The 21,223-nt window shown below is 45.2% G+C and overlaps 1 protein-coding gene across 1 annotated transcript in view; it reads right to left on the minus strand.

The window, feature by feature from the left end:
* The window catches only part of JPH3 (junctophilin 3), a 190,962-nt gene that overhangs the window by 14,339 nt on the left and 155,400 nt on the right, over positions 1–21,223 (minus strand). The window contains exon 4 of the mRNA XM_003758468.4: positions 12,343–13,253. Within this exon, the coding sequence (XP_003758516.1) occupies positions 12,343–13,253 (911 nt within the window). The remainder of the gene's footprint in view (positions 1–12,342; positions 13,254–21,223) is intronic.

Below are 21,223 nucleotides of genomic sequence, written 5' to 3' on the forward strand. Positions count from 1 at the left end.
CTCCAAAGTAACAAATACATAACAAGTCTCTCGAAGGGCGCAGGGGCGAGGTGATGCACTTGGAGAGGGGAAGAATCCTGTCACTGACATTTTATAGCTACGGGACCAGTTCTAGGCTAGTTCCACAGTCTGCAGAGCCTCACTTTATTTATCCATAAAATGGGGATAAGACAGAAAGGGTCCAATGGGATGCACAGGAGATTATGTCCGTAAAGCAATTTACATATTTTAAAGTAATAATTAAGTGCGCAGTCAGGCTGACCTGACTGCTTATACCAGGGTTCCCCAGAAGCCCACAGTAGATCTTTTTTGGGAGGCAGATGGAGCAGCCACAGAGATATTTTGCACGAGCACTTGAGCCTCACCCCAATTCCAAAGCCATTCCCCACAGGGGGTGCCAAAGTGAGGAAGAAGTGGTCCCCTGGCTGGAGCCCTTTCTGGGTAAAACTAATGAAGCAAAGCCTCCTCCCTCTGGGTGGCAGTGAGGGCCACAGGGGCTCGGACCCTCCTTTCAGTGCTCAGGCTCTCACTGAGTCCATGCTGTAGGTGTTTAATGAAGAGACACAGAGAGACAGAGACAGAAAGAGAAAGGAGAGAAGAGAGAGACATCAACAGAGAGACAAAGAGACAGAGACAAAGAGAGAGAGAGAGAAAGGAGAGAAAAGAGAGAGACATCAACAGAGTGACAGAGACACAGAAAGAGAAACAGAGGCACAAAGGCAGAGACAGAGATAGAGCCAAACAGAGACAGAGAGAGATAAAAGAGACACAGAAAAATAGAGATTTAAAGAGAGGGATGGAAATAAAAGAGAAATAAAAGAGGCAGAAAAAAGAGATAAAAGAGACAAAGAGGTAAAGAGACAGATAAAAGAGCGAGAGAGATAAAAGACAGATACAGATAGAGACAGAGAGAGAAAAGAGAGAAAAAGTGAGATAAAAGAAAGAGAGCGGGAGGGGGAGGGAGAGAGACAGACAGAGGCAGAGAGAGAGACACAAATGAATGAACCACTGCAGGCAGTCTTCACCTTACAAATCCCTCTGACACCAAGGATAGGAAACAGGAAGACAAATGATCAGAGACGCTGACTCCTAAGTCCCCATCTTTCTCTGGAGCAGCATCTCTGGGGAGTCATTATCAGTGCCATTTTGCAGATAGAACATCAGTGATACAATGAGGATAATGGAAAGAGCTGGATTCAGAAACTGGACTTGGGTTCAAACCCTGCCTTACATGTTTACATAATCTTGGGTAAGTCACTTACCGGCATTCCTGCCAGAACCTCTTAACCGCTCTCCCTGCCTCCAGGCTTTTCCCCACTTTCTACTCCCCCATTACTCGAGGAGTCTCTTTGCACACCATCACTGCCAGGCTGGTGACTGAGTGAATAGTGAATATACCAGGCCCAGAGTCAGGAATACCTGAGTTCAAATCCAGTCTCAGACACTTTCTAGCTGTGTGACCCTGAGCAAGTCACATCAACCCTGTTTGCCTCAGTTTCCCCATCTGTAAAATAAGCTGAAGAAAGAAATGGCAAACCAGTCCAGTATCTCTGCCAAGAAAACCCCAAATAGGGTCATGAAGAGTCACACATGATTGAATGCCAGATGAATATTTCCCAAATACAGATTTCATTATCTATCTCTCTGGCTCAATCTTCAGTGGCTCCCACTGTCTATAACAAAGCCCAACTCTTGCTTTCTACAAAGATCAAACCTCCCCTTTAGCCTAATCTCCCCTCTCCCTGTTCCCCTATGTAAATCTTCTTGAGCGAGTCAAACTTCCTAATTTCCTCCCTCTGCCCCTCTGTCCATCCCTTTCCCCTTGTCTGGGGTTCCTTCTCCCCTTTCTCTGCCTGTCCATCCTGCTCATCCCTCGGAGGTCTAATTCAAGGCCACAACAGTCTCAGAGCCGGCCCACAACACTCATTTTGTCCTCCTGAATTCATAGCACACACGGTCTGTGACTCATTTGGTGACTAATTGGATACTATCTTATGATGTCTTATAAGATCATGAGCCGGAAGAGAACTTGCAGATCATTTTGTTCAACCCTTTACTTTACAAAGGAGGAAACTGAGGTCTAGAGAAGGAAAAAGACTTGGCCCCAGATCCCTGAGAATGTGAAAAACACAGCCAGGATTGGAACCCAGAACTTCTGACTCCATATGCATTGATCTCTTACTTTTACCTTATAATGACTTTTTTTTGGTGTACTTGCACCGTGTTCCCTTAACCAGATGATAAATGGCCCAAGGGATAAGAGACCTCTTGGCTCAACTTCCTTCCTATCTCCCATAATGCCTCACACAAAGTCTTGTACATTTGGGGTGTTTGGTAAATCCTTATTAAAAGGAGACATGAGATCTGGTGCTCAAGCCAGAACCCCCCGCCTCAGAAGCAGAGACACGGAGAGCAAGCATGGCTTCTTTAATTGTCAATGGATGTAGGATCATGAAGCCATTCGTGTCTCCATTAAATGAGGGCTGGGCCAGAAATGAGTGGAGCCCTCATGGGCCTGTTGCTGGGCACCCTCTTACTTAGCTGAATCTTTTGCATTTTCCAGAAAAAGAGAACGTTCCCAAGACCATCTTCTTGGAAACAGAGGTTCCATGGATGGAACTGAGGCTATGTTCTTAAGATGTTATTATATATGTCTGGTCCACGACCGGGCAGGAAAGTTAACCTCCCCAGCCTCTTGCTTCCCCTAGGCAGGTTAGGGAGGTAGCTCAGTGGATAGAGTATTGTACTTGGGGTCAGAAAGACCTGAGCCCTGCCTCTGTTGTCTTTCCAGCTCTGGGACCCTGGAGTCCCAGGCAAGTAACCTCTCTCTGCCTCAGTCTCTTGCTCTATAAAATGGGGATAATAAAAGCACCTACCTCCCTGGATTGTGGTGAGGAACAAATGAGATATTTATAAAACAGTTTGTAAATCTTAAAGCAATATATAAAGGCTATTATAATCATCCAATTCTCAAACTGTGTGATAATAATTATTATAATGAAGGAGGAAGAGAGGAGAAGGGAGAAGAGAGAGAGGAGAAGAAGGAGGAGGAGGAGGAGGAGAAGAGAAGGAAGGAAGGAATGAAGGAAAGAAAGAAGGAAGGAAAGAAGGAAAGAAAGAGGAAGGAGAAGAAAAAAGAAGAGGAGGAAGAGGAGGAGGATGAAGAAAAGAAGAAGAAAGAAAAAGAAGTAAAAAGTAGAAGAAAAAGTGATAGAAAAAGAAGAGAAAAGAGAAGAAGAGAAAAAGAAGAGGAGGAAGAAAAAGAGAAGGAGCAGCAAAAAGAGGAAGAGGAAGAGAAAGAATAAGAAGGAAAAGAAGGAAGAAGAAGAGAAGGAGAAGAAGGAGGAACAGGAGGAATAGGAGGAAGATGATCCCAGGCATTATGTTAAAAAAAATTATAATTATCTCATTGATCCTCACAGCAATCCTGAGAGGTAGGTATGATTATTATTTTTATTTTACAGATAGGGAAACTGAGGCAGATTTTTAAGTGACTTGCCCGGAGAGTCCTATAAACACTGTTTGAACTTGGGTCTTCCTGGGTTCAGGCTCGATCCCCGGGCACCTGGTCGCCTAACCCGGGGACCGATCCCTTGGCCGACCCGAGGCACTATCTTGGAGAGGCCCTCCCGCCGCACAGACAGAAGGGGCTTTTCCAAGCAGTTCCAGACTAGTGCTGGGCAGGATGAAGGCCGCTGGTTCTAACCCCGGCTGACCCACGTGCTCTGCAATGAGCCCTTTCACATCCTGCAGAGTGTGGGGTCAGAGCTGTCACTCAGTCTGTCACTAGAGGCCTACATCTGGTTATAAAACAGGCTGCCTGAACCTGCTGGGGATCATCGCACCAGGGCGGGAGGCCACGCAGCCTGACGAGTGACAGCTGATAACAAGATGGAGCCTTTGTTGACTGTGTCATGGAAACTGCCGAGAAGCATCCCTCGGGGACCCACCAAACACGTCCCCCAGGCTTCCCTTCAGCCAAGAGCCACCGAGCAACAATTCAGTCACCCTCTCACCCCCGGCGCTCACTTTGGGACACCAAGGCACGCAGGGACATGGGGTGGGGTGCCTTTAGCCCGCCTGGGCTGTCAATGGCCAAGCGCACAAACAGGGTCTGAGGGTTAGTTCTCTGTGATGAGGCTCCCGGGGGACCCTGGCTGGGCTGGGGGAGAGTTATTTGTCTGCTGAGGAGAAAAGGATGCTGTCAAAAACCCATGTGACTGCAGCGGGACGGGGGCGGGGGGCGCAGAAGCTCGCTCCTTTGGAGGCAACGGGAGGCCCCCCGCAGGGGAGGGAATGCTGTAGCCCCGGCCCTCCCGAGGAGGCCGGCCACAAAGGCTGCTGCAGCCGCTCTGGCTGCTCCATCTGGCTCCCCGAGTTTGTCCCATGCAGAGTGGAGCACGCAAACATTTCTCACTCCAGTAAACACCCAGGTCCCCAGGCGCCTGGAGTTTTGACTCTCTGCAAATGCACACACAGCTGTTCACATGCGATCATTGTGTCGTCAGCATTGCCCTCTCAGACTCAATTTCCTCATCTGTAAAATGGGGGTGATAAGAGCACCTACATCTCAGGGTTTCTTGTGAGGAATAAATGAGATAACGTGTGTATCTGCCTGTTAAAAGTCACTCTCCCTTCTCAACCGCGGTGTGCCAGCTGCAGCATCTGAACAGGGATCTTCACACACTTTTTGAGACCTCCGGCTAGAAGATAGCCACCAGGTTATATGCAGTTTTGACTGGCGGCTCTGCCCAGGACAAACATTTATCAACAGTCACCAAACGCTCTCCTAGGTCCTGGGGACACGGAGAAAAAATGAAATAGCCCCTGCCTTCAAGGCACTTATTGTCTGTTAGAAGAGACGACATGTATAAAGATAAGGGAAAGGGGGAAATGGAACCAAGAAAAGAACAGGCAAAGTACTCTGGGATGGGGGAGAAGGAGGGGATAAAAGAGAGACAAATGGGGGAGAGAGAGGAAAGGAAAGAAGAGAGAGAGACAGAGAAACAGAGACAGAGACAGATACAGGAACAGAGGTAGAGAGACAAAAGACAGGGGAAGGTGAGGGGAGAAAGGGAGGGGAGGGAGGGAAGAGAAAGAGACAGAGATACAGAGTCAGAGACAGAAAAAAACAGAGACAGAGAGGGAGGAAGGGGAGAGAAAGAGACAGAAACAGAGAGACAGACAGAGTCAGAGACAGACAGGGAGGGAAGAAAGGAAGAGAGACAGACAAAGACAGAGGAAGAAAGAAAAAAACAGAGACAGAGAGAAGGGGGAGGAGAGGAGACAGAGACAGAAACAGGAGCAGAGAGAGAAGAGACAGAAAGAGAGGGGGAGAAGAGAGAGACAAAAGCAAAGAGACACAGAGGCAGAGAAGAAGAGAGTATAGAGATAGAGAGACATGCAGAGAAAAAGAGAGAAAGAGACAGAGAGAAAAAAACAGAAGCAGAGAGAGGGAAGAGAGGAGAGAGAGGGAAGGAAAAGAGAGAAAGAGACAGGGACAGATAGAAACAGAAGCAGAGAAGAGAGACAAAAAGAGACAGAGAGGGGGGCGAGGAGAGAGAAACAAGGAGAGACAAAGAGGCAGAGAAGAAGGGAGTGCAGAGATAGACACAGGCAGAGAAAAAGCGAGAAAGAGACAGACACAAAGAAAGAAACAGAAAAGAGAGAGAAGGAGATAGAGAGAGAGACAGAGAGCATTAGCAGCTGGAGGAGAGGCATCAGAAGGAAGGCAATACCTGCATTGAGTTTTGAAGGAAGAAGAGGATTCTGGTTGGGAAAAATCAGTGACTTCTGGGCCTGGGGGATGCTTCATGCACAGAGATACTAGAGAGAATGACTGATTCAGAGCCCAGAATATCAGACTCTGTATGCTTCCCCACCTCACTTAGTGGGACCTCTGTGTGTGAGGGGTGGAGTCATTGTAAAAAGGGTATTAAATCCCAGGCTAAAGGGTTTCTTTTTGATACTAGCAAAAACAGGGAGCTTTGAATTAAAGGGGATTATAATGCAAACTACTAAAGTGTACAGGGCACCAGGCCCGGAGTCAGGAACACGAGTTCAAATCAGATATTTATCAACTGTGTAACCCTGAGTAAGTCACTTCACCTTCTCTGCCTCAGTTTTCTCAATCTGTAAAAAGGGCTGGAGAAGGAAAAGACCAACCACTCTGGTGGCTTTGTCAAGAAAACTACAAATGGGGTAACAAAGAGTCAATCATCAGTGAAATGACTGACCACAAAAAAGGATAAATTAGGGAAAGAGGAGAAATGTAGGCCATAACATATTTTTATAAATATAATTTTTATGTTTTTATAAATATCTCATTTCTATAATATAAATATTTATAAACGTTTTATATTTTATAAATGTAATTTTAAATAAACACAATTATAATCATTATAACAATATTAATATAATGTATAGGATTAATATATGTTGTAAATAATAATAATTTCATAAATGTAATTTTTAAAATTACAAAGGCTATTAGAATAATTCAAGAAAGAGAGAAAAAGGATCTGAGCCACATGAGAGGCTTTGTGAGTGCAATTAGTGATTATATGGCACTACAAGTGATAAGGTATAGAAATGGAGGACCCATGGAGAGGAAAGAGCCAGGGGCAGTTCTGAGGGTGTGGCCAGTGGTATTGCTCTCAACAGAAGGAGAGAAATTTGGAGGAGGGTTGGTTCAAGGTGGAACGTGATGGATTTGAGTGTGGGATGTCCTTAAGAAACAAGGTGGGAGCTATCCAGGAGGCGTTGGAGATGAGGGTCAGGACTTGGGGAGAGAGATCAGAGCTGCTTTGTTCTGGGCCTTCTCTTCTCCCTCTACATTCTCTCCCTTGTTATTCTCATTTGCTCCCATGGGTTCAATTATCAACTCTACACAAATATTCCCAATTCTCTGTATCAAGCACTACCCTCCATAGGGATCGGTACTTCATTGAAACACCGTGATCCTAACTGTGTCCTCTGCGAAGGTGGTGCTCTAGAAGAACTTCCTGAGCCTCTGATTAGCAGCCGTCTGACTCTGGCTGCCATATTGGATTTCATCATTGCCTCATTTTCATGCAAGATGACATCAATTCTAAAACTCACGTTTCCTCAGTCCCCCCCCCCCCCCCCAACCTCCTTCTGGTTAGAGAGGATGGTGAGTGGAGATCTGGGAGCTCTCCCTACATCTCTGATTTAAGGAGGCAGACCAAGTCTCTTCTCTCTCCCCCACCAAAAAACTTTCCAGTTCCTTTGTAAATGCTGTTTTCCCCTATCAGACTGTGAGCTCCATCAGAGTACGAATGGTCTTTCCCTTTCTTTGCATCCTCAGAGCTTAGCACAGTGCCTGGCACACAGTAGGCACTTAATAAATGCTTATTGATAGGTTTAAGGTCATCTCTCATTCCCTTGATCCCCACCTTCTGTTTTCCCACCTAAATAAGCTCAAACATGTCTTAGTGACCTAGAGAATCCAAGAAGCTTTTTAACACCCAAATAGAGAATATATTTCTTCATCCTTCACCCTGCCAATCATCGGGTTTGTCTGAAAATAGCCACCCAGACACACGATCTCATGAACATATATATCCTAGCTGCTCTGATGAGGAAAATAAAGTTGTAAGTGGAAGCTGGTATTTTGGTCTCAGCATGGGGGAGAGGGAAGGGGAAAGGAGGGGCAATGGCATCTTTGTGTGTAAGTATGTGGGGGGGACGGGAGTATTTTAAGAATCAGCCAACTGGCAAGAATGACAGATGGTCACAGAGACTTCAGGTAGAAGCAAAAATAGTCCTGCTTTGCGACAGGACAAATTTCATGGATGTAGCAGCATCTATGTGAAAATGAGACATGTTCACTCCCCCAGATGGCCTGCTAAAGAGGGACTTCCTTGGAGAGAGATTGAGGAGTCTCACTTGGAGAGAGAGAGAGAGACAGACAGAAATACAGACAGACAGAGACAGAGAAAGAGACAGAGCATAGAGGGAGAGACAGAGGGAGAGATAGTGACAGAGACATAGAGATAGAAATACAGAGACAGAGAGAAACAAAGAGACAGAGACAGAGCATAGAGATAGAAATACAGACACAGAGAGAAACAAAGAGACAGAGACAGAGCATAGAGATAGAGACAGAGGGAGTCATAGAGACAGAGAGACAGAGGGAGACAGAGAAACAGAGATAGGGAGAGACAGAGACAGAGACAGAGAGAAAACGAGAAAGAGAGAGACAAAGAAAAAAAGAAATTTTTCCTATTGGGATATGGAGATATTCTGCTGATATAACAACAAGAATTTCAATAGTACTTTAAGGTTTGAAAAGCAGTTTATATATGGGAAACTATCTGATTCTCATAATAGCCTGTGAAACAGATCCTATTATTAACCTTATTTTACAGACAAGGAAACTGAAGTCAATAGAGGTTAATTGTCTGGTCCAAAATTACACAGCTAGTACGTATCTGTGGTAGGATTTGAATTCAGATCTTCCTGCTTCTAAGGCTAGCATTCTAGCCAGTTCTATACCTGGCTGTCCACTGAGGGAACGTAGATGTACTTCAGATGGGTTACGGGGACGCAGCCCAATGTGATAGAAAGAACACTATGATCGGCAGTAGCAAAGGTAATAATAGTAACACAGTAATACAATAATTCATTATAATATATAATTGTATGCACAACATAATCTATTATACTATTTTAATACTAGTAATAGCTAGCATTTATATAGGACTTTAAGATTTGTGAAGCACTTTATAAATATTACTTCTTTGATCCTTACAACAACTCTGGGAGGTAGGTATTATTATTATTATCCCCATTTTACAGATGAAGAAATGGAAGCACATAAGTTTAAATGACTTGCCTAGAGTCACACTGCTAGTAAATACTCAAGGCCAAATATGAACTCGGGTCTTTCTGACTTTCTGACAGCACTCATCCCCTATACAATGTTATTAGAAAAAGTACCCACTCTGGAGGATGGAAAGGTTAAAATCCCATTCCTGATGTTTACAATGCCCAAGTAATCTTGGGAAAGTCACTCAGTGTGCCGGAGCCTCAGTTTCCCCATCAGCAAAATGAGGGGGATAGGACTTAAGGACCATTAAGTTCCCTTCCATCCATAGATACAGGATTCTTTTATAATTATGATCATCTGAGCCCCAGAGATTCTGTCGTGATCATATTCAGTCATTCTAAACTTAAAAGTGGATAATTCATGTGTTATCTCTTGGTTAAATAAAATATTTAATCAGCCATAAATTCTAATTCCCATTCTGGATCGTGGATATTCTGGATAAATGGGACTGTGAACTTTTGGGCAACTGCAGTGTGAGTGGTAAAAACACAGGGAGGCAGAGGCCAGAACATATGCAGGTCACAATTCCCCCCTTTGCAAGAGCTGGCATTCAGTGGCATTAGTGGGGAGAGAGCTGGCTCTGGATTCAGAAAGACCCGAGTTCAAAACCTGCCTCCTAGACTTATTTGCTGTATGATTCCAGGCAAGTCACTTAATTTCTCTGAGCCTCAGAAACCCTGTATTTGGCTAAAACAAATCTCCCTGCCAAGCTAGGAGTTTGCCAGTGAATCTGTTATCAGCCCTCCATATGGCCAAGGAACTAATGGGGAAGCTCTCCTTGGCAGCTGAAATGGGAACATCTGTGAAGATCTGGCCAGAGAACCCAAGTCCTTCTCCCATTTCCTCCTCTCTGCCCCGCCCAAAACAAAAACAAGAAGGAACCTCAGTGTCCTCATCTGTAAAATGGGGAGAATAACATCTTTCACATTTGGTTTCACAACACTCTGAGGGTCAAATAAGATGATGTGGATAAAGTCCTGAGCAGACCTTAAAGCACTACATAAATGCCAGTTTTTTTGACCCAGGGACCACATCTTGATGTATTTTTTGGAATTAGTGTTTGAAACTGGGGAGGATAAAGGGAACAAGATGAGGTTAAATGCTGTCCCCACTTCTGATAGGGTATAAACCCACCCCACTATCTTCAAGACTATACCAATGGATTAACCATCCCACCTCCTTATTGAGCTGACTGAAATACAAACCTTCAAGTCCATACCAACAACCACCCCACCTCTTTATTTCTCCTATTGAAATATAAACCATCCCACCACCTTCAGATTATACTCAGAAATAAGCCAACCCACCTCCTCTTTATTGATCCAATTGAAGTGTAAACCATCCCACTATCTTCAAGACTACACCAACGGGTAAGCCATCCCACCTCCTTATTTCTCCAATTGAAGTGCAAACCATCCCACTTACCTCTGATCTCTCTCTGAGCCCCATGGAGGGACACGCCGAATGCCTCCATGCATCCTCTGAACACTTGAGAAGAATAGCTCCCATTTCTATGGGGTTTTAAGGTTTGTGAAGTGCTTTCGGCACAAGCCTGAGAGGTAAGTAGTGCAAGTATTATTATTCCCCATTTCACAGATGAGGGAACTGAGGTTCAGAGAAAGTAAGCGACTTGCCCATAGTCACACAGGTAGGAACTATTTGGGGATGGATCTGGACCCGGGTCCTCCGACTCCACATCCAGCGCTCATTCCACCAGACCCCAATGCTGCAGTTCTATTGGAGAGTTAGTTCTTCACATTCAATCTGCCCTCCCCATCTCTGCTTCTTGAATCCCCTCACTGATCTTGAGCTCACTCCTTCAAAAAGACTCTCTGCTTCCTGCCTCTTTATGCTGCCCTATTTCTATGTTGGATTGGCTATGTCTGTGATAATTCCATACCTACTGGTGGGATGTAATCTCCTCGAGGGCAGGGGATATTTCATTTTAATCTGACCCTTAATTAGAGGTTGCCTTTCTTCAGGCTCCTCCCCCAGAGAAATCCATCTCTTGTGTCTGTTCCCTTGCTGGGGTCATTCTCCACAACTGAGGCTCTCCTTCCTCGCCTCTGCCTTACAGAGTTCCTCACATTTCCCAAGACTCAGTGTGAACACTATGTCCTCCATTACAAGCCTTCAAAGGCTTCTCTCTGCTTCCTGCAGGATCATACCTCCTCAGTGCCCCGTCTGCAAGTTAGAGTCAGGGCTGGGGTTTCTCCCTCTGACTAGAGAAGATGGAGAGGGAAGAGCGGAGAGCACTTTCTAGCTCCTCTGCTTGAGGAGAGTGCTCAGAGCAACCATCGCCTAACTTCCCACCTGGCTGCTCTCCTGGACATCACGATTCATTCCCATGTTTGCTTCTCCCATTAGTCTGTAAGCCCCGGGGTAGGGGTTGTCCTTGCATCCCCAGCACTTTGCACAGCATTTAAAAATGTTTGTTGACTGGTTGATCCCCCTCAATGGCTGCACCCTCTTTTCTTTAACTACCTTATGGATGGAGATGTTATCTCCTTCAATCGAATAAATGTTGTCTCCTTCTCTCTCTGTCTCTCCCTGTCTTTCTGTCTCTGTCTTTGTTGCTTTCTGTCTCTGTCAGTCTGTCTGTCTCTCATCTTTGTATATATTTGACATTTAGCACATAGCTTTGTATATAGTAGGTTTCAAAGTCTGGTTCTCAAAGTCTGGTCCAGAGCATCCTGGGAATCTCTGTTCAGAGAGTCTACAAATTCATAATTAATTTTTATTTTTAATGTGATCAATATCTATAACTTTAAACCACATAAACAAAAACTCTTTGGACAGATCCTCAATCATTTTTAATAGGATAAAGATATTGAGAACAAAAGTTTGAGGACCACTTTGAATCTCCCCCATTCACTAACACAGGGCTCTGTACACAGCAGGTGCTTAATAGAGATTTATTTACTTGCCCACTGAGCAGTTCAATAGTTTGCAATTTCCTGATGAAAACAATATGCTTTCCACCCAGTGTGGCTGCCATTCTTTACTGATTTCCTTTACCTGGGTCTCCTCTGTCAGTCTCACAGATCCAGCCCCACTTCCAGCAGGGGGAAAGGAGGAGACACAATTGGTCACACATTAGGAAGTGTGATCAGCTGGGGATGATGAAGACAACTGGGAGTCCTCATTAGGCCACTGGGGGGCATCTATCGGAGAACCCTCAAACCTAAGACCCTGCTAATGGAAAGACCATGTGGTACAGTGGAAAAAAACATCAGATCTGGAGTCTGAAGACCTGGATTCAAATCCTGTCTGTGATGCTTACTGCCTGTGTGACCTTGGGCAAGCAAATTCCCCTCCCTGGAGCTCGGTATCCTCATCTGTAAAAAGAGGGCTTTGGACTAGATATCCTCTGAGGTCCCTTCTTCTAAATTCATAGTCCTCCAGGGAGGACCGCTGCCATCTTGAGAGCTCCCCCATGGCCTGGCCCTTCCCCCAAGCTGAAGAAAAGGAGACATGCTATACTCACTTACCGTACTGGACTTTAACTCATTCCCATTTTCTTCATCAGATTCTAGTGCAACAGGTAAGGATTTCTGGGGTGGGGAGAAGGTTAAGTCCCATCTCAGTAGCCGGGGCTCGGCTTTGTCCCCGAGCCTTAGATTTTCCAGTTTTTGCACTGTGGGTTCGGCAGAAGACGACGGCCTGAAATTCTCCTTGTTCTGGGACTTGGACCTCAGTCTCTGCACCCCGAAGGCCCGGTCGTCGGAGCGGTGATCTTCCACCAAGCTCCGGCAGGCCCCGGCTTTGCTGTAGTGTCTTTTTTGGGTGTGCACCTCTTGCATATAAGAATCCATCCTCATGAGGGGCTTCATCTCCATCTCATAATTGCTTAGCTTCTCGTCCAACTCCAGCAGCTTGGGATTTCCTGAGCTGTGGTTGTTGGGTCGGTGGTGGGAAGTCCATGAGAACGGGGTGGGGGAATCTGCCCACCTCTCCCGGGGCTTATGGTTCCCCAACGAGGACGACGGGTGCTTGTGACCCGAGCTGCGGCTGCGGTAGTCGTCCCCAGGCTGGCAGCTCCGCAGGGCACCGCTCCGCACCCCTCTCGACCCCCCTACCTTCTCATCGCCCCAGCTGTTGGGTCTTAGGTAGTCCCCACCCCGGCCCTCCAGCAGCATCTGGATCTCCCCGCCTCGCTCTTCATCCACAGAGATCTGCCGGGAGAAGTGAGCACTCTTGTTTCGGGAGGCAGGGATTGGTGGTGGTGTGATGGAGGGGCTGGCAGGGAAGCTCTGGAGGGGGCTGTCATCGGGGGTGAGGTCGGAAGGGGTTGTGCCTTTCCGGTACAGCTCAGGGCTTTCTTGTTGCAAGGGGGTCCCTGTGGAGATCACTTCGATGTCGTCGCTCGAGTTTTGACGCTTTGGCCTCTGGCATTCAAGTCCTTTATAGAAGAAGATATGAAGGAGAAACACAATGTCAAGATTACCTAGAGACTACATGGGGTTCTAAGTGAGTAATCTTGGGTTATGTGATGGTCTTATTCCCTGCCCATTTTGCCATACAGGGACCTCGTGTCTGACCTCCCCCCAAGCAATTATCAATTAGCCATGATTCGCCCTCTCTGAATCCATCAATTATTAACAGAAAAGGAGAAAGAAAGAGAAGAGATAAAGACAGTTAAAAGTGGTACGACATCTTTCAGTTCTTCAAAGTACTTCTCCATTCTATATGAATATAATGGGATATTATTGTCCTTTAAGAAATGGTGAGCAGGCTGATTTTAGAAAAGCCTGGAACGACTCACATGAACTGATGCTAAGTGAAGTGAGCAGGACCAAGAGAACATTGTATACAGTAACAAGTAACAATAAGAGTATGTAATGATCAACTGTGATGGACTTGGCTCTTCAACAAAGAGGTGATTCAAGGCAGTTCCAACAGACTTGCGATGGAAAGTGCCATCTACACCCACAGTGAGAACCACGGAGACTGAATGTGGATCAAAGCATAATATTTGCACCTTTGTTATTAATGTTGTTGTTGCAATTATTTGCTTGTTTTTTTCTTTCCCATATTTTTTTCTCTTTTCATCTGATTTTTCTTGTACAGGATGATAAATATAGAAATATGATTAGAAGAACTGCACACGGTTAACTGATATCAAATTATTTGCTGTCTTGAGGGGGAAGAAGAGAAAGGGAGAAAAATTTGGACCACAAGGTTTTGTAAGAGAAATTATTTTTGCATGTATTTGGAAAAATAAAATACTATTAAAAGAAACAAAGTACTTACCCATTTTCCATATTTATTTGACCCTACTATTAATGCCATGAGGGAGACCAGATATCATTATGCCCATTTCATGGGTGAGAAAATTAAGGCACAAAATGGTATAACAGGAGTGAGTACTTGGATTTATAACCAATGGATGTTGATGTAATCCTGATTCTGACATTTGCTACTTATGAAAAATGATTTAATCTCTGCAGTTTCTTTATATATAAAATGATGGGATGGAACCATGACCACCAAGATCTCTTCTAATTCAAAATCTATTAATTCACATGACTTGGCTAAGATAACACAGCTAGTTCGTCACAATACTAGATAAAGACTAGAATCTGCATCTCCAGGTGACTCCCCTTCAAGGCCACAAGATTGCATCACTTCTGGTGCATAAATGGATGTTGGACCTTAAAACTGGCCTATGCATTAGCTAATTTACCAGGGATCTCCTCTTGCCCTGGCTCACTTCTGTGTGTGTGCTTGGGAGTGGGATAATATAGAAATGGGTCATCAAGAATGGCTGGCTAGATTAGAGTAAACCTGAAAAGGGTCTCGAGGTGATGATGGGGCCCAAGCGAGTATAAATCATCAATGCAGGATTGTCATTAAGAAGGTAGGGGCAGAGCAGCTAGATGGCTCAGTGGATAAAGTACTGGTGCTGAAGTCAGGAGGACCTGAATTCAAATCAGGCCTCAGACACTTAAGACTTCCTAGCTGTGTGAGCCTAGACAAGTCACTTAAACCCAATTACCTCAGCAAATAAATAAATAACAATAAGAATAAAAAGGGAGGTATGTAGACCTAAAAGGAGAGTTCCTATAATCACTCAGTGACAGCATGGTCAGCTCCTTCCTGGAGTACTTTTCAATTCTGGGCTTCAAGACTAAGGGGATGCAGAGGAAAACAGTGAAAAACAAGGGGATGGCTGATGGTTCTCTGAGTAAAGATTAAAGAACTGGGGTTGTTTGTCTTAGAAAAGGAAAAGTTAGAAGGATAGGATTATAATGTTGAGAAGGGTTAGGAATTATTAGAGGCTGCCCCTATAGGAGTAGAGGAGAGGAATGCAGACTACAGAATGAGAGATTTGTGTTGTTTAAGTCTTTTTAGCTATATCTAGGATTTTCTAGGCAAAGACACTGAAGGCAGGCAGGGTTAAGTGACTTGCCCAGGGTCACATGGCTAGTGAGTGTATGAGACTGGATTTGAACTCAGATCCACCTGACTCCAGGGCTGTCATTCCATGCACTGAGCCACCAAGCTGTCCCCATGAAGGGTTTAGATTAGATTAAAAAAAATTCCTAGCCTTGGAAGATGTTTAACTCCCCCAAACCTTAACAGTTTTTCCTTCTTTGGGCTTCAGCTTCCTTTTCTTTAGAATTAAGGATTGTGCATCTCATAATCTCTAAGCTTCCTCCTTTTCTAGCATTTTACCATTGTATATGTTTCTTTGATTTCTAGTAGGCTGAGAGCCTGCTGGGAAAAGGAGGGGAATCATAAAAGAGAACCTGTCCTGGAGGACAGAGACCCTCTCCTTCGCTCTCTGTTTAAATACATGTGTGTGTGTGTGTGTGTATACATGGATGCACACACACATACACATATATGCATGTATTTTTTAATATGAGTATGTCTATGTGCCCTTAACACTTAGCACAATATCTAGCACACAGTAGGCTCTTGATGAACAATATTCCTAGATAACATATCTTTGAAAGTAGGAGTTTTCTATCTCTTACATGTGTATACACACATTCTTTTTCTCTCTCACATGTATATACCTACACACCCTATTCTCTCTCTTTCTTTCTCTCTGTCTGTTTCCCTCTCTCTTTTCTCTGTGTCTTTGTTTTTCTGTCTGTCAATCTGTTTCCCTGTCTCTCACTCTGTCTTTTTCTTTCTTTATCTCTTATTTATTTCTATCTGTCTCTCCCTCACAAACATGTACATACACATACACACATACACACACACAGAAAGAGATATTGGTGGGAAAGGGAGAAAGGGGAATGGGAAAAAACAAAAGGAAAAACGAGGACAAATTGACAGAGATACAGGAAGAGGGAAGGAGAGAGAAAAGATGGAAAGGAGAGAAGGAGAGAAAAGAGTGAAAGAGGAAGGGATTAAAAGAAGAGAGGAAGAAAAGTAGAAGATAAAGAGAGAGTGGGGAAGAGAGAAAGAGGAACAGAAAAAGAAAGGAAAAGAAAAAGGGGGAGAAATTGAGAGAGATACAGGAAGAGGGAGGAGAGAGGAAGAGGAAAAGATTGAAAGAAAAGAGAGAAAAAAGGTGAGGAGAGAGACAGAGACAGAGACAGAGACAGAGACAGAGAGAGAGAGAGAGAGAGAGAGAGTGTGTATGTGTGTGTGCGCATGTCCTTAGCACTTAATACAGTGCCTGGCACATAGTAGGCTCTTAACCGACAAATCAGTGTTCTAGCTCATAGTCAAAGGATCTATAGTTGAAGAAGATCTTTTAAAGATCATCTAACCCAACCACCTTATTTCTGATTTGGGGAAACAGGCCAAACAGAGAAGGGACATGACTGGCCCAGACAATGCAGACAGCAGGCAGCAGGGGTGCTCTGAGTGCAGAGGCTCGCTGCTCCCTGCATGCCCACCACAGGGACTCTTTCGTCCTCTTTCCCCAATGTGGTTCTTCCTCCTGCCTCCTGCTACCTCTTGGCTGCTGAATGGATTGAACCAGGTTTGCAGAGTGAATGAATGAATCGTGTGGACCATTCTAAGAGGTGCCTTGGAAGCTGGTCATGGCCACACCTGTCTTGACCTCTCCTCCACTCCACCCACCAACAGCTAATCCCAGAGGAAATTTGGGAAATAAAGAGTCTGACCTTGAAGTTCATTCTCTTGCTTTCTGTGATCCTCTGTCCTCTTATTCCATCACAAAGGGCTCCAGAGACACCTGCCCATTCCCAGCTGTACCTTCTAGCTCCCTGTTCTCCTCCAAGGCCCCTCCTGGGCCCACTCCAGCCTTCACTCGAGCACCACGTATTTTATTTAGATCCACAGATTAGCCGAGCCTTTCACCTTGCCCCAGCCCTGCGCCATCTGTTCAGGATCTGAGAACCCCAAGTAAGTATGCTTCTGCTTCTCCATCACTGCCCTCCTCGTCACAAGTACGATGGGCCCTCGCCAAACTGCAGGGGGCAGGAGAGGAAGAGGCACTTTGTCTTTAAACCTGCTGCTTGGCCCTGGCACACCACAGGTGGCACGGGGTCACTCTGCCACTCACGGTAGCACCCTCAGGCTCCAAGGCCTGGGCAGTCCTGGAAGCCAGAGGCCCAGAGCCCGGCGAGAGGTCCTGAAGGTGGGCGCTGGTGACAGTGCCTGGAGAGGGCACCCATGAGGTACCTGTGGGAGAGTGCTGGTGGCAGCCTTATGCCATAGAACTCATCTTCACAATCCTGCCTTTGAGCAGCTCACCCAGCTGGGAAATGATCTTTGGCTAAAATTAGTTCCTAAGCATGTGATATTCCTGGAAGAATCATTGTTAAAATGCAAAACAGTACATGCAGCCTTTACACTTTAATGCCAATGTCTTTGTTTCTCTTACTCCTTTCCCGGGACTTCTCATGTCCCAGAGCTAGCCAGACCCAAGTCCTCCCTGCCCATCTCCTGCACCCACAGGCCGATCACCTCATTCAAGGGCCGAAGGGATTGGGGGGAGAATAAAACACTTTGAAAATTGGAAGCAAAATGGCCCCCATCCTGGCTCCCAAGACTCCCAACCTAGGCAGAAATGATAAAGATAAAATGTTCCCTAATGGCAGGGTCACTGAGTCAGAGGGAGCCCATTTAATCAGGACCCTCACACTTCTAAAAAGTGGGCTGGGCTTCCCAACAAACATAAGAGGCTCAATATTTGTCATGATGTTTCATCAAGTTCCAGGTGGCCACATTTGCCCACAACCATATTTCCAGGCCCAACCTGTCCAGGGCTGCTGTGGTCCAAAGTCCACACTATGGTAAGGAAACTGTCACCAGCCAAAGTCCTCAACATTAGCTTTGGGCCTTGCAAAGACTTCTAAAGAGAAACAGAAAAGACTAAGAGTGCAAAGACCAAACAAGGAACAAATTAAACATAAGATATGATGAATTCTCTAAAATCCAGGTCCTTAATCTGTGGTTCATGACCTTATATGGGGTCTCATAACTGAATGTAGGGGTTACAAAATTATGATTATAAGCAAATGTTTGATTTACATGCCTATTTTATATATCTATATTTTGGGGATCATGTAAAACTTTCTTAGACAAAAAGAGGTCATGAGAAGAAAGAGTTTTAAGAAGCCCTGATCTAAAACATGACTTTCAGGAGGTGATAGAGAATTAGAAAGATCTCTGAGCAGAAGATGCTTTATGAAAGAGACCCCAAGTATCTCTGAAAGTTGTAGAAGTGAGACCTAGTTAAACTACTTGGGCTAGGAGCTGGGAGGAATTATAAGAGAGACGTGAGCTTGGGATTAAGTGGGAAGAGAGAAAAGAGGAAAGAGGGAGAGGGGGAGAGAGAGAAGGAAAAGGAAAGGAAGCAAAAAGGAAGGAGAGAGGAAGAAAGAAGAAAGGCAAGAAGGAAGGGAAGAAAGAAAAGAGGGCAGAAGGGAAAGAAGGAGGGAGAGAGAGAGGGAGAGAAAAAAGGAGAGAGAAGGAGGGAAAGAGGAAAGGAAAAAATAAGGGAGAGAAGGAGAAAGGGAGGGAAAGGAAGGGAGAGAGGGAGGAAAGAAAGAAAAAAAGGAGAAAAAGGTACAGAAGAATAGAGGGAAAGGAAGGAAGGAAGGAAAGGAAGGAAGGAAGGAAGGAAGGAAGGAAGGGAGGGAAGGAAGGGAAAGAAGGGAAGGAAAAAGAAAGAAAGAGAGAAAAAGAGAGAGAGGAAGAAAAAGAAAGAAAGAGAGAGAGAAAGAAAGATAGAAAGAGAGAGAAAGAGAGAAAGAGAGAAAGAAAGAGAGAAAGAAAGAAAGAAAGAAAGAAAGAAAGAAAGAAAGAAAGAAAGAAAGAAAGAAAGAAAGAAAGAAAGAAAGAAAAAGGGAGAAAAGGAAGGAAGGGAAAGAAGGAAAGAAGGGAGGAAGGAAGAGGGGGAAAGGAAAAAAAGAAGGAAAAGAAAGATCATTAAAAGACACACAAATGTAAACAGAGTCACAAAGAGGATACAAAGAAACAGGCTTCCTCTGGTTACTCTCTTGTTACTTTAAAGCTCACTTTTCTGAAACAGGGAGCCCTGGGTATTCTCCTCCGCTGTTCTTTGTTCTTTTCTGTGTATTTAAAGCCTCTTTTCAATGCTTGTCAAATTCTTCATAAAAGAGTGAAGAAGAACAAGCATTGGGGCTGAAATGCTAGACTCTGACAAGGGCGTGCAGGCCGGGGGGGGGGCTGCCCCAACAGGGATCTCACGCTGCCCACCGAGAGAAGGCCCAGGCAGGTGGGGAGTGTCTTGGGGAGCCGCGGACACTTGGCTGTGTCTGGGAACTTTGTTTCTGGGAGCCCAAGCCATTTCCTAACACAAAGGAGTGAGGCTCAGGGGTTAGTGCTGAGAAGAAGAAAGTCCTTTGTCTTTGATGAACCAGGAATGATGTGGGGATGGGGAATGGAGACAGCTTGGAGAGATCACAGTCAAAGAATTAACCCTGGACTCAGGAGAGTTCTGGGTTCAAGTTCAGCCACATCCTTGTGATGCATCCAGCCTTAAGTAAATATGGTTAAATTTCTTAATGTCTCAGGGCCCCCATGCAATCCTAGGACAGTGGACTAATCTTGAAACAGCATCACTGATGTCCACTAGGTAGAGGGAAAGTCGCACAAAGCGGGTGGAGGGGCCTCCAAGGGCTCACTGAGGACCTGCAGCCCCGGGAGATGACGGGCATGTCCAGGATCACAAGCATCACTGTCAGGCAGACTCTGCCTCCGACGCTGCTGCTTCCGCAGCTGGCCCCGCCTCCCTCCCGCCCCGGCCGTCCCCCTACCCCGAGGAGCCCGAGGCAGGGAGGCTGCATCTCCTCCCTAGCCCAGGGTGGAAAAGCACAGCCTGGGGCTCACACTCATCCACACACGCATGATGGGGGACGGGGGGGCCACGGGGGGAGCAGCTATAATAACCCAGGGAGAGGAACACCAGCTCATCCCAACCTGGGAATTAGAAATGTCAGTGTAAGGTGTTGACAGAAAGAGTCCGACAGACCCACAGTCCTGTGTTTTTCTGCAAGAACAAGAACTTTCTGCAACACAGAACGAAATCAGGGGCCAGCTGCGACAATGACAAGGTAGAGTTTTATACACATGCACACACATACAAACAACATACATGTGCACATATATAGTCATGTACATATAAAGTGCTGCACATGGCATATACACACATGCACACACAATACAATTACATACCCATGCATATGCACAAACATGTGCACACACAGGTACATATATGTGTGCAACACAACAATGCACAAATGTTTTCTATTTGCCACACATGTATACACCATGCACATGCACACACATAAGCACAGCGGTGTCCACATGCACACAGAAATAGACACACTCACATACAAAAGCACATGCACTAACATGTCACACACACAGCAACACAACATGAATAAACTCGACACACAATATGTGTACACATGCATGATACATACGCAATACAAGCTATGCACCACACATGTGCACACAAACATGAATATACTTTTGCACACCAAAGCAATGCACCAACATATACACACATGCATGCATATATTCACACACATTGTACACAAATGCACAAATATATTCACACACCAAAGCAATGCATTATCACACACATGCACATGCACACAATGCAGAGGCACATGTATGTACACATATATGCATGTACACATACATTGTACACAAATGCACAAATATATTCACACACCAAAGCAATGCACTATCACACATACACATGCACAGTGCACAAGCACCCACATGAACACACACATAGATGTATATATGTATGCACATACATTTGCGTGCCAAAGCATTGCACTGATATACACAGTACACAAGCAAATGCACACGTGCACACGCATACACATCTGCACCAAAGCAATGCACTGACACACATATATATGCACAAAGTGCACATGCACATATGTTGCACTAACACAC

Source organism: Sarcophilus harrisii, chromosome 2 (assembly GCF_902635505.1).
Source record: "Sarcophilus harrisii chromosome 2, mSarHar1.11, whole genome shotgun sequence".
NCBI lineage: Eukaryota > Metazoa > Chordata > Mammalia > Dasyuromorphia > Dasyuridae > Sarcophilus > Sarcophilus harrisii.